The 13,549-nt window shown below is 38.6% G+C and overlaps 1 protein-coding gene and 2 long non-coding RNA genes across 6 annotated transcripts in view; 1 reads left to right on the top strand and 2 right to left on the bottom strand.

Annotated features, from left to right (window-relative positions):
* Positions 1-13,549, bottom strand: part of LOC149692707 (uncharacterized) — a 58,429-nt gene that overhangs the window by 16,894 nt on the left and 27,986 nt on the right. The gene's annotated exons all lie outside the window — the stretch shown is intronic.
* LOC149692710 (ras-specific guanine nucleotide-releasing factor 2-like) overlaps positions 1-13,549 on the top strand; it is a 31,369-nt gene that overhangs the window by 3,668 nt on the left and 14,152 nt on the right. For both annotated transcript variants that reach the window (XM_089868568.1, XM_089868567.1), the window contains exons 3-4: positions 12,943-13,049; positions 13,320-13,467. In XM_089868568.1, the coding sequence (XP_089724694.1) occupies positions 12,943-13,049; positions 13,320-13,467 (255 nt within the window). The remainder of the gene's footprint in view (positions 1-12,942; positions 13,050-13,319; positions 13,468-13,549) is intronic.
* On the bottom strand, positions 8,394-10,238 carry LOC149692711 (uncharacterized). 3 transcript variants are annotated; one of them, XR_016382851.1, is made up of 4 exons: positions 9,880-10,238; positions 9,276-9,815; positions 9,133-9,222; positions 8,394-9,052 (listed from the first exon to the last, which is right to left on the bottom strand). It is a non-coding gene; the product is annotated as an uncharacterized LOC149692711 (long non-coding RNA). The 3 variants fall into 3 exon arrangements; XR_016382850.1 differs by having other exon boundaries at positions 8,394-9,074; positions 9,133-9,815; XR_016382849.1 differs by having other exon boundaries at positions 9,133-9,815.

The following is a 13,549-nucleotide window of genomic DNA, read 5'->3' as shown; positions in this document are numbered from 1 at the left end:
CGAAAGGAATCTTCGAGTCGGTTCAAGGCTTAAAGTCAAACACGGGTACATCGTGTACCTTAACTTATAATCCGACTAAATTGACTCTGACCTTTTTCTCGCCTTCCCTCAATTCCCCACCCTACCATGCCTACTATGACGTCATCCAATTTCACCCTTTTTCGTATATTATTATCCAGCGCTTCCAATTTCGGTTGGTTCCCGCGTAAAAAGTATAGTTTTGTTTTATTAGGAGTATAAGAGAAAAGTAACGCGGTGATGATGGTGAAGGGTGGCGCGCAGTAGGATGTAATGGACCCTTTTCAAAGGGGGGGGGGGTTACCAGTCCCGCGCCAAAGCCCTTTTGTTTGTAGCCTTATCTAACGTCTTAAGAAAATGAGGTGGTCAAACACTGGACTATATTTTACCAACGGCTTTTGAAAAGGCTTTCCCAAAGTCAAGTTATGGTTAGTCGCCATTTTCCATGATGGAGGCTGATTCAATAAAAAAAATTAAACCAACTCAACTCTTTAGTTAAAAAGTAATTGAGATTGGAAACGTGACGACCTATAAATTGAACTTTATTCTGTCTATTGAATGACCCCGCTGAAGCGCTCGATTGTTATTTGAAGTACAATCAATGTCTATAGGGTCTTCTATGGGTGGTGGCATCTAGCTTCTTGACCGAGTTATTCCGGTTATTTCATCTCCTAAACGCTCCTGATACGATTTAGGCCGTTGCCTCTTTTTTCCCCTTTCTTCTTTCAGCGCGAGAAAGAGAAGAGGGACGGGGGGAGGGGTTGGTCATTTCTAGTTAGGCTTAAGGCAATCTTTTTATTCTCTTCTCGAGGGGCGAAGCCTGGAATGGCCGCGAGGCACTAATGGCCGGCGTTAATTCGAGCCTCGTTGTCGTTTTCCTCGTCGTCGGAGAATTGAGGGGATGGCTTTGCCCTGTTAGGCTTAAAACCCCCAATTTGCCCAAAAGAGATCGCGCCGCTGACCATTGTCCGACCGAGTTAGTCCTCTTCCGAAGTGAGCTAGAGTGTGAAAGAGAGCTAGACCCCAAATTCAATTAGGTAAAAGAGAAAATATTTCAAGTGTTTAAGGGGACGTCATTAATGATCAAACACAATTATGGCGAGAATGGAGGTACACATATTTTTAGATGTAAATTGGTTTTTTCGTCGTAAGGTATCATGGGATATTTTTATGTTATCGGTGTTTAAAGAAAGTACCACCATAAACGGTCATAATCTATACCTAACCAAAAAAACGAAACTGTACATGATTATTTTTAATAATTTTTTTCAATATCGAAAGACTATGATCCTCCCTTTTAAAAACTAGTACCCCCGCCCCCCGGGGGTGGTTGATCCTTAAAGTTCCCACATTCGAGTATTAATTAAAATTCTGGTATTATACATTATATATTTGCTTATTATCTTAGGGGCGACAGTAATACGTGTTGGTGTATGTAGTTATTCATTTTCAATGTTATAAAGGTGTACGTAGATACACCTAGCTATTCGAAGCGAATATATAGGTAAGGGTAAAGTGGGGCACTGGGGCGCGTCCGCCCAACCGCAAAGGTCACCATACACCCTTGGCCCCCGACGGAAGAAGAAAAGCGGAAAACGAAAAGCTAACCTGGAAAGAGAGAGAGAGAGACACACAGTGTGTGTGTAACGCCTTATCCAAAAACCATCCTCCTCTCTCTCAGCTTGAGCTTGTGGCGCGAACGCTAACTCTTCGGAGAAGGAACGTTTCAACCCAGTAACCCCGTTTCGCTACCCCTCCAGTTTCCCTCCCCCCTTCATGGACAGTTTTCCTTCATCCCCTGGATGATGGATGCTCATTCTCTCTATTCTACCTCTTTCTTACAAAACGTCTCTTATACTATATACCAAGAACTTTATTAAGAAAAGAAAGTTCGCTTTCACAATCATTATTGAAATCAAAATATCATGGGTATAATGCTCGGGAACAATCACAATGACCGCGTTTTCTGCACCCAAATATTATCTAGTGCATGGTACGGAGAATTTTCAGGCCCTATTCTTACCAGACCTATTTTGAACCAAACCGAAAGCTTACCATAACCAAAACTGTTTTAAATATAACCCTTGCCAAAGCTATTTTACATCTTTCACAAATATAACCCTTGCCAAAGCTATTTTACATCTTTCATAAAGATAAACCTTACGAAACCTATCTTAAACTTACCGATAACGAAAAGCTGTCTTAAACTTACCGATAACGAAAAGCTGTCTTAAACTTAACCTACTCTAAAGAGCTGTCTTAATCTTAACCTACTCTAAAGCTAACCAAAACTAAAGCTAACCAAAACTAAACCTAACCTAATCTAAAGCTAACCTAACGCTAATCAAACTTACATTAAACCTAAACTAAATCTAACCTAACCCTAATCAAACTTACATTAAACCTAACCTAATCTAAAGCTAACCTAACTCTAATCAAACTTACATTAAACCTAAACTAAATCTAACCTAACCCTAATCAAACTTACATTAAACCTAAACTAAATCTAACCTAACCCTAATCAAACTTACATTAAACCTAAACTAAATCTAACCTAACCCTAATCAAACTTACATTAAACCTAAACTAAAGCTAACCCAAACCTTATCTAATTGAACTTATTTTACCCATGGTAGCCACGTAACCCTTGCCATACAATACTAGATCATAGCCTCCTTAAATAGGTAAGCCATCCATCTATCCATGCCTTTGAGCGGCTTGAAAAGCCACTAAATAATTGAATTTAAGTATAACCCTCTTTGGTCGGCTCTTTATAATCGACTCTCGTACGTCTCTTTCTCCGGGTTTTCTTTTTTACTCTTACTTGGTTCTTTTAACGAAATTATTGGGTTGGGGGGGGGGAGGGTGGACTTCTCGGTATCGCATGCCCGTTGTTGTTGTTAAAGAAAAAAAAATAATGTAGAGTCGCGGATACGAGCTTAGAATAAAGATCTGTTTTTCGTCAGAAACCTTAATTGGTTTTCGCCAAGCAGCGAGCAAGCGCGAGAAGTCGACGCTCGGTGGTCCAGGATACTGTATAGACAAGCTCCTTCTTCTTCTCTAATGACGCCTTTATTATCTTTTATATACGCTTACAAAAAGCTTTTCGACTTTATTACGTTTTCCAAGCAACACACACACTCCGGCCGCCCGAGCTACCTATAACCTCCACGAAACATTCCTTATACCGTAAGTTTATAAGTGATATGTTCCTTCCATAAGTATGACACTACTTATACATCGTAATGCTACTAAGAGGCTTACAGGTCGAGCTAGTTCTAGCAGGAGCAGATGACAAAGGAGTCTCGGACGCCAGCTTCCCTAATGTAGAGGGCAATGGGATCCGCGAACGTCACGGTTATTAACCAAAATCATTATGCCAGTGCCACCACTCGTAGGAAATTTGAGCTTTATTTTCCAACCAATAGCGTGGCTGCAAAGTCTCGAAAGGAGATCTGGGAAATCGCGTCTGGAGCCTCTCTTTAAAAATGCGTATCGTCTGCTTATAATTAGCCTAGGCTTAGCGAGTATTAGAGTTAAAAAATGGATTTCAACGGCTTTTTAATCTTTTTTGGGACTAAAATTCATAATGAAAAACCCAGCGAGTAACGTATGTACACTATAAAAAAACTAAAATGTGTTTCAGTGCCATTTTTTTCTAAATTTCTTCTTGAATTAAATGATAGCTACAAGAGGTTGGGAAAATAAATCACTCACGATCTTTTAAAACCCAAAAAGTAAGAGACAGTGATTTCGTTTCCAACCTCTTGCAGCAGTCAATTAATTCAAAAGAAATACGGAATATTTTGGCCCCAAAACACATATATAACATTGTGTTTCGGCATCTTTTAAAACCTTGCTTTTATCTTTTGAAAACCCAAACCCAATCATTCCAGTGGGCACAGATTGTTAATTAAGACTTGGCTTACCTGGGTTTCTCAGCTAGTTAGGACTATTTAGTAGGTTGAAGTCACAAAATGTAGTCTTATCTTTTATCTTAATACCAACGGTTACAGCTGTTTGAATAAAGTAATTATATTGTGTATATTTATGTCGCGATCGGATAAGACGAACCTCAGTAGCCACCGTTAGTCCGTTATTACAAAAAAAAAATTCCCAGCAGACTTTGGTGCCAGATATAGTCCACCAAAAACATCGTCTGCTATAATGTCTGATAGCGCCTCTAGGGCAAACGATACCGCTACAGCTGTGACGTACGCGGGTGCCATTGCCCTCTATATTGTGGAAGCTAGCGTCCGAGACTCCTTTGTCATCTGCTCCTGGTTCTAGTAGAACGACGGAAGCGAGAATTGAAGTCCTACACTCGGTTAAATTAATCTTGCGGGACTTCCATCTAGCTCCTATTTAGTCTGCATTACTAAGCCCAAATTTGACAGCGCCCCACTCACCAGGCGTCGCTTTACCTCGAATCTATGACCTTCTTCAACCGCTTCATGACAAGCTCCAGTTTGTAACAGTGAAAACTTATGGAACGTATCTTATGAACTTACGCTTATATATACTAAAATCCACTCGACGACCAAAGCCAGCCAAAAGAACAAAGTTCTGATATAGTTATTATATACTTTGAAAGGAACAATCGCCTGTTCAAGATTGAAACGGACTATAGCTATACCAAGAGTTGATAAAAAAGACTAAATACACTTAATCCCATACAGTTTAGTGATGAAATGGATAGCGTATAGCCTAATTAACGATTGCTACTATAGTGTCAACAGCAGAAAGAGACTAGGGGGGAGGGAGAAACTCTATGGGAGATAATTGAATTCGCTCTTCTCCGCGGTTTTACCTTCTCACTCTCGCCATCCTAGATAAACGGATAGATAGATCTTTGGTTTAATCTACTCCCGTTTTAGGTATACTCTCTCTCTCTCTCTCTCTCTCCATAAGTGTCAGCGCTGTTACTCCCACGGTTTTCCAGCTAATTGAAAAGAAAGATCTCAATTAAATTTTGAGCTTGGTTTTTATCTCCCCGCCTTTCACGTCAGCTAGCCCGAGAAGAATGAAAATTGATAGTTTTTGCGCCTTTTTTAAGCTTACAACCTACTCCAGGCTACCTATAGCCAGCCTAACTTAAACTTAACCTTACTTAACTTACAGACACTAAATACAAAGATCTAGAAGGGAAATATCTAGTTGTACCTCATCACAAACGCCATTATAGAATGTTAGCTAATGAGTTCCAAGTCTAATTCGTGGAAAGGAAATCTTTGATAACTACGTTGATGGTGCGCCCAGCTCCACTTGGTTCCCCGTTGGCGCGCGCGGTTAGCTAAGCCTAACTTCTCTTTGGGGCGCTTTTCTTAGGCCTAGCCGCGTGACTAGCGTGGCGCGAAGCCGGAGGATGAGATTATTTCGAATCGATACAACGTACTATCTCGCTTGGTTACCATGGAAACAAACGGAAATAGAGTAAGGTAAAGGAAGCTTCTCTCTGTCTTTCACTCCTAGCGATGTGAAAACTGGTGCTTCGCCTTCCTACCTACCCAAGAATAAATAGAAAGCCAAGGATAACTGTACGCGCTTACGCGGGATACTTTGATTGTACATAATTTATTAGTTAATGAAATGAAGGTAAACTTTCCCCCTTCCATATCGATTTTCAATAATTAAACTTTTATTCAACCCCCCTCGTTATAATAAATTAACAAAATTTATATATATATATATATATATGTATATATGTATTCATCCGCCTATATAATATCCAATACCTTTATGAAAAGTAAAAAAAAAAAAGAAGAGCAAACGATTGGTCCATTACGCTCGTCACGACCAGAGTACACACGCCCGGGCTACGTACGTCAAGAGAAATACCCCTTCCCCCTTCCCAAGAAACCCTCAGGAAGATGCTTCTAGATGAGATAAGAAGATGGGATGAGAGACGTTGCGTGGCAATCCTCATCTTCTCTTTCTCTCTCTCTAGTATTTTCTCCTAGGAGGAATGGACCAACCAACAGGTATACGTACCTTCCGCGGCGGCAGATTGTATAGAATATTTTTACGCCTCTCTCTCTCTCTCTCTCCCTCGTCCATGCAGCATCCCAACCCATCCTCGACATCATAGAGGATGAAGAGTTTTTTTTTGGCTACCCACTATACAAATTGTCAGATACGTCTGAATGCATTTTTCCGGCGGCGATGCCAGTGGCAAAGAACCTCATTGTTACAACGCCAAGTATATTCTATATTATAGGGTCCATGGTTACGATCAAGTTGGGTTCTTCGTGCTGGGGATGACAAGAACAAGGGGGGAAATCGAGGGGCTAATAACTAACACATGATCTTGTAATTACGATCAGGGCCGGATTAAAGGGGGGTACCGAGGGGCACTTGCCCCCGGGCGCAAGGCTTGTTGGGGAGCATTGAATATCCCATTCAACCACACTAAAAACTTGGGGATCGAGTAAACAGGGGCCAAGTAATTGAGGAAAGTGTTCACTAACATACCCCCTCCATAGGAATAGCATTACACCCAAATTTGGAGGCTCATAACTCTGGTTCAACTAGAGATGCGGGGATATCCTTTGAGTATATTATAGTCCTATTTTCCGCTCATCCAACCATACTATATACTAGGAATATCATTACACCCAAATTTGGAGGCTCATAACTCTGGTTCTACTAAAGATACGGGGATGTCCTTTGAGTATGTTATAGACTTATGATGATAATGGTTTACTTTTAAATTAAGATTACGCGTAGCACGAGTTAATGGCCAGCCCCTTGGATAATAGGCACACTTCCTTTGACGCGAGACTTCATACCGTCTTAGTTGGCGTCTCGAATTTTGATTGAACTTGAAGGAAGGTTCCTTACGGAAGCCGCGTTTGTAACGACCTTTACGCGGTGTTAATGAAACGCCATAGAAAAATGAACAATAATACGGTAGTGGAAAAACAAACCAGCTCCGTTAATAACTCTGCGCCGTTTCCGTTGTAAAAGGTTAGCCCGCTTTATGTCCCCGCGAGGAACTAACTCTGATTGGATGCCAACCCTCTCTTTCTCTTCTCTTCGCTCTCTCTCTACGTGGTTTTCTTTCTTTCTTTCTCAATTGGCGCTAAATCGATGGAAAAAAGATATAGACGTACACATTTATGGCGTCATTTGGTTTCCATTTGATATTTTTTGGGGTTACCTAACGCCGTAAAGTCTTTGCTAAATTACCCAAACGCCACCGATAGATGAATAATTTGTGAGAATAATTAACTCGACGACGCCATCGCGCCTTGCCTTAGCGGCTTTTTTCCTTTCTTTCTTTCTCACTCACTCACTCTTACTTTTAAAAGAGAATAAAGAATAATGTTCGTGCTGTAGAGATATCGTCATAAATATTTATTTAAAAGACGTTATAGCTGCTTGCCTCGGAAATACTTTACCTATAGATAAAATAGACTGTGCGGCGGCTATTATCGCTTGTTTTTTATTCCTTTTAACCTATCGTGGGGTCGAGGAAGGACTAGGCCTAGGAAGATAAGAAACGTCTCATTAATATTTATATTTATATAAAGACGTATATCAATACGCTCCTTTTGCGTGCGTAGTGCGCACGCGCTCTCAAATTCATACGAAAAACAATTTCTGGATACGCGCTCGAAATGTTTTTAATTATATCAAATGGACTTCAATGCAAAATAAAAAATATTCTACAGAAAAATATTTTAAAAATATTGGGTTATGAGCGAGGTTTGGACTGAGGCGAACCTCTAGACATTAAACCTGTTAAGGAAGTACTTTATGATCAACCCCCACCCCAATTAAGCATTTTATTGAGTTATAAGTTCACTGTAAAAAAAAATGTGGCGGAAACGCTCCTATAAAGGTATTTTCGACCCCCACCCCAGACGTACCATATAAGGTATGAATTCGCACCCTTCATATAGGGTATTAATGTGAACCCCTAGATAAGGGGCGTTTTTTTATACCATTGGGTAATTTTTCGCTCCTTAATAGGTACATATTAGTAACATAGTATTTGTCTTTGAAGCAACAGAAGGGAATAAATATGTACCCTTCTTGAGTGATTGGGGTATAAATAGACTCCATATATGGTGCTTTTCCGGACAACAACAATTTGAATTAGGGGTGCGAAAAAGCGCCCTTTCTCCATTTACGGGTGCGTTTTCAGACCATTAAAGGTATTTTCTTGGATATCAAAAATTTGGCTCAGGGGTGCGAAAAAGCACCCTTTCTCCATTTAGGGGTGCGTTTTCAGACCATTAAAGGTATTTTCTTGGATATCAAAAATTCGAATTAGGGGTGCAAAAAGCGCCCTTTCTCCATTTATAGGTGCGTTTTCAGACCATTAAAGGTATTTTCCCGTACCTTAAAAATTTGACTCGGGGGTCCGAAAATATTATTTTTCTCCATTTTAAGGTGCATTTTATTACAATTAAAGGGGTTTAAAAGTTTGAGCAAGGAAATGTGATTATTTTCGACGAAATAGTTTTATAGCCATGAGGTATCTATTGTGATAATTCTTTAAAAGAACTTCAGTGTATAGTTAACTTTATCGGGGTCAATTAAGATTCGGACTAAAATGCTTTAACACTTTGATTTATTTTTAAATTATTTATACTTCATTAATAAAAATTAAATTTTTATTGAACAAATAGCTACTTTAAAGCCTATAAATTAATTTCACACTACAATATAATTATTAGAACATTAAGCTTAAACCTGATAATCTAAATATTTAGTACTATGAAAAACTAAACACTTACCAGAAACTATTTCTTAAGAAACCAGATATTAAAAAACTAATGATATCTCACCCCTATATAAAAATTTAATTAATTTATACCATAATTAATCTTCTCTAGTCAAATCAAAAACAAAGATTTTTAACAATATTTTTACAAAAAAAATATTTGATTAAAGAAAGATGACTTTGTTACATTTGTACTAAAATTTCCACCACAGAAACAGATATTATAAACCGCTTGAATAGTTGGTCGACCTTTTTTGACTTAATAAAGATTATTCAGTCGAAGTCATCACGATTAATATAACCCTGCAATGAAAATATTATAGAACTGATTTAAAATTATCTTAAAATATCAAACCGCCGTTTTTAGACATTTTCAAACTCACATTTAAATTTAATCCTTTCCTGTTACTACACTCTAGAACATTACACAACAAGATTCCATTTTAAAGGCATGATGTTATGACTGCTATTTACTGTATTTTTCGTAAGCATTCCATGAAATTTTACATATCAGGTTCATACAAACCTGGACATGTCAGGGAAATAAATTTTTGACTAAAAACTGAGGGAAATTTTCAGTAAAATTCAAGCAACTTCGTGAGGCTAGAAGATTACTCCACTCTAAAATACATCCTGAAACTATTACTCAAAAAAAACCTGTGGAGTTATTTGGTGGTGCCAGAGAAATATATGGGGAAAACCTGGATTTGTCAGGGAAAACGGGACTCCAAAAGTCTTATGGATGTACTTACAACTTACCTAAAACTTTATCATTTTTGACCAAATACCACAATTCTTTTCATTCACATCTTACGTGGAAAATACCTAAATTCATACCAACCTGGGTTTTAGCTGTTTCAAAATTTCACATCACTTAAGTTGTGATTCATGAACTAATCCATCAGTAATGATTTTTTGTAATGCTAAGTGTAAACGGAAAAGTTGCCTTCTGATGGCTGAAAATAGAGAATAAATTAAAATTAACTGGCCAAAGGCTTGCCTTACTTTAAAGGATGAGATCCGTTAGTCAGAACTTTAGTTTTTATGGCTCCTGATTCAAACAAGTCTGAAATTGGAAACATTTTTAAAATTCACACAGTTTATATTAATGTATTACACATAATTATTACCTTGGTTGGACTTGTGAGCGTAACTAATTTTCAAATGGACGTAGTCGCTTAAATGAGTGTCGCTAAGCCTAGTTTGAAATTTTTAGGGTTAAAAAAATATGGCACGCGACGCGCGCGAATTTATTTCACGATGGCGCGTGCGCACGTGACTTTCAAGTAAAAAATTCCTTTTGAGGTATAAATAAACACCCTCCACAACATAAAATATTTACAAATGGTACAAAAACACACCAACAGAGAACCCTGAGGCTTGTTTTGACACCCTATAGGGTTAGAATAAACACCTTAAGGTGTTTTTTTAAGAAAATACCTTTAAGGGTACAAATACACCACATCAAAATCCAATTTTTTTTTACAGTGTTGTAAAAAAATTATTTCTTAAAAACACGGCATCATTACGCGGATAGGGGTGGACCCAAAGATTAATCTTTGTTTAGGTGTTTAGTGTCGTCATAACGGGAAACTATAGTCCCTTAAAACGCACCGCACCCGGACAAAGCCGGGATAGTAATCCTATATTTAAACTTAATTAACTTCAAACAGCCTGCTTGTTTTAAACCAATAAGCTGATTGGCTATAGCTTAGCCTATCAGAGCTGTCATTTTAATAGGGTTTAAAGACGGGACAGGGCGCTCGCTCTCTCTCGCACACCGTTCAGTAATGCTAAGAGTCGTTCATCTCTCAAACAAAATTATTATCGATCCAGTTTGTGGCTTCCAGGAATTTGGGGAGGGAAGGGGTTGTTAGGACACTATCCTCTTCCATGCACTTCTCCCATCTATCTTTTGCAACGCTAAAAAAAGGGGAAGGATTTGAGGTTTCGCTTTCATCGCAGCCGTATTCTTGGGTTCATACGCGATTGATAAACATTCGTCGAGTCAAACTCCTGAACGCCCGGATAAAATTTAACCCAAGAAATATATCTTCTTTGCTTCTAAGATGAGAGGGAGAGTGAGAGAGAGAGAGAGGAATTTAGGAGGATCTGGAGAGTAAAGGAGGGTAGAAAGAGATGAAAGAGCACTCTCCAGGATTGGATATCAAATTTTATAATCCTCTTTTACAAGAATCAATCCTTTCAAATTCTCTCTTTCTTTAAAGTCTTTGAGGTGAACTAGGTACTTGTATCCTTCGTGGATGAACTTGTAAAATATTTTGTAAGAGGACCGGTACTGAGAAATTGTTTTTTTGCAACCCTATAGTGTACGTGGTGAGCTTAGAAAGAAGGGAATGCTTTATTTCTTTTATTTCCTTCTGTGTCTACCTTTAAACAATGATCACTTTAATTAACTTCTCGAAATTGACCTTGATATTCCAGGTTTTACTTCAACTCGTAGTGAGAACTGGAATTAAATTTAATTAACTTAATTTTTCTCTATATATTATATATTTTTGAACGTGGACAAAGGCGTATGGGTTTATAAGATCCCCTTCTGGCGGCCCCCCAGGCTGGTTTTTAAAATATTTCGTCGCTAATTATACGCCCTAATTAAGGTAAATATTTAATCGCGGGCTTTAAAGGGGAGTTGACCTTTTTGGAAAAACGGGTTTAAAATATGACAAAGAACAATCAATATTTTTTTTTTCGAGAGAATATCTAGGTTATAATTTTAGGCGTTTCATTTTATTTGGCAATATATCAGTTTTGCCTGGATGGACAAAAGCTGACCACACCCGGAAACATAATAATAGGGACAAATGACCCAAAATGGGTTTTCCCCGACAAACTCTCCACCCTTATGTATAATTTGGCGCCCATATTAGCCAAGTCTATTGTCGACGCTATTGCGACAATTACACGGTACCATGAATAACGTAACAAAAATAAGTGTGATACGAACTCAACGTGGACATCAGTACCCACTTCCCTATCGTGGGAAAAACCTTATTCAAAGCATCGCAATTAACAAATATCATACTTAACTTTATTACGTTCCTTATAAAGGCACTTATTTCCCTCCCCCCTTCTTTGAAAGTATTTTAAATTAAAATGGTCCCCAAAATTTTTTAAAATTCAATTACGTTGAATTAATTCACACACACCCCCTGTTAAAAGTTAAGCGTGACGTCACCGTTTTTCCGGGGAGCGTTGATTGGCTAATGAAAGCCGCAGCGAATCCTTTAATTAATTAAAATTAACGAAAGTTCCTACGGCGAAACAAATACGACGTGAGGAAAATCCTGCTAACCATAGACTGCCCTTACGTAAATAGATTTAACTCTTAGGAAGCTAGAGGAAAATCCACCTATACCGCTTCTCTTTTTACTTGAACTTCAGTAGGAGTTCGCCAAGTTACTAAAGTACTTATTACGCTAGTTCAAAAGTACCCAACCTCTCTGCTATCAATCATTCTCTCGGGCAACTAACGCCAACGGTCTGGCCACACTGGGGGAACAGTAAAAACGTTCTTAAAGTTTACCCGATGAGACTCGTCCTTTACGCTCTAAAGGAACAGTATCCTTAAGTAAACTTTATGGGCGTCAAAGCCGATTTTTGTCTTTTTTATTTTTATTGGCATCAAACATGAAGGGAGCAAGAGCAACACGTGATATGAATGCCCATCGTTCCGTCCAGTTGTAAAATTCACTGTCCAATCATTCTTAGACGCGTCTTTCTTTTGTAGATTAGTTTCATTGGTCTTTGACTGACCCCTATATGTAAAGTTGAGAATTTACCATTTTCTTTGTTGTATAATTCCATCGTAAATTTGGCTTGGTTGCATGCCCCGTTCTGACACGAGAATTGAGAGTATTTTCGCTCGATTTTCTCGCGTGCAATCGAACTTATTGATCGTCAAAGGTTTAAGAGGCTATTTCCCCTTTAACCCCACTCCCCCCCACCAACGGACCCAACAATCTTTTTCCAACTATGATTATCTCGTTTAACTAGTCTATAGAGGTTAAGCAGCCCTTGATAAGAATCTAGCACCCAAAAGACTATAATATGTTTAATCGATTTGTTAAGCCTAATTTTTATTTATAAGAGCTAGTCACGTATTTTATTTAAATTATTTTTTCCATTAGTTATTTATTTATTTATTTATTTATTTACGATGTTGTTTGTAGTACACGTTCGCGGTGACGTATCGCAAAGAAAATATACGGCAATACGAGTTGAAAGCTGAAACGGAAGTGGAATGCTGCAATTGGGTCCAGGCAATCGATACGGCCAGGTAAGATTCATCCAAGATTCAACCTGCAAAGCTCTTATTTGACCCCCCCCCCTCTATCTACGCCCGGTTCTTCCCCCCCCCGCCCGCCCTTTTCAAATCGATGTTTAATTTAAATTCATCTTTATAAAATTACCATGAGATACGGGAAGGGGGGAGGAAATATTATTCATTCAAAGGGAGGGTGAAAAAGGATAAACAAGTTATTCACGACTACGTTTTCTAATTATTCAATAATAATAATGGTGGTGGGCTTTATTTTTTAATTAACAGTTTCAGCAAAACGTTGCTACAAAAGGAAGAGTTAGAGCAACGACATTTGCATCTGGTACAGATCGTCGAGAGCGAAAAAACAGCCCGGTGGCAGTACACGCAGCAGTGCGAAGAGTTGACCATGGAAATCAAGAAATTAAGGGCAGAGGTACGTATTGTCCGTCCCAGTGTTCTGACTTGGTCCAGCTCCTTGGTTACCCGGACGGAAGGGCTGATTCCTTTTTTCGTTG

This window comes from Phalangium opilio, unplaced genomic scaffold (genome assembly GCF_054372755.1).
Source record: "Phalangium opilio isolate 3A_F unplaced genomic scaffold, DU_Popi_V2 ptg000024l_1, whole genome shotgun sequence".
NCBI classification, from domain to species: Eukaryota; Metazoa; Arthropoda; class Arachnida; order Opiliones; family Phalangiidae; genus Phalangium; species Phalangium opilio.
Note: the sequence above shows the minus strand (reverse complement) of the source record. Positions and strands in the feature narration are given on the sequence as shown.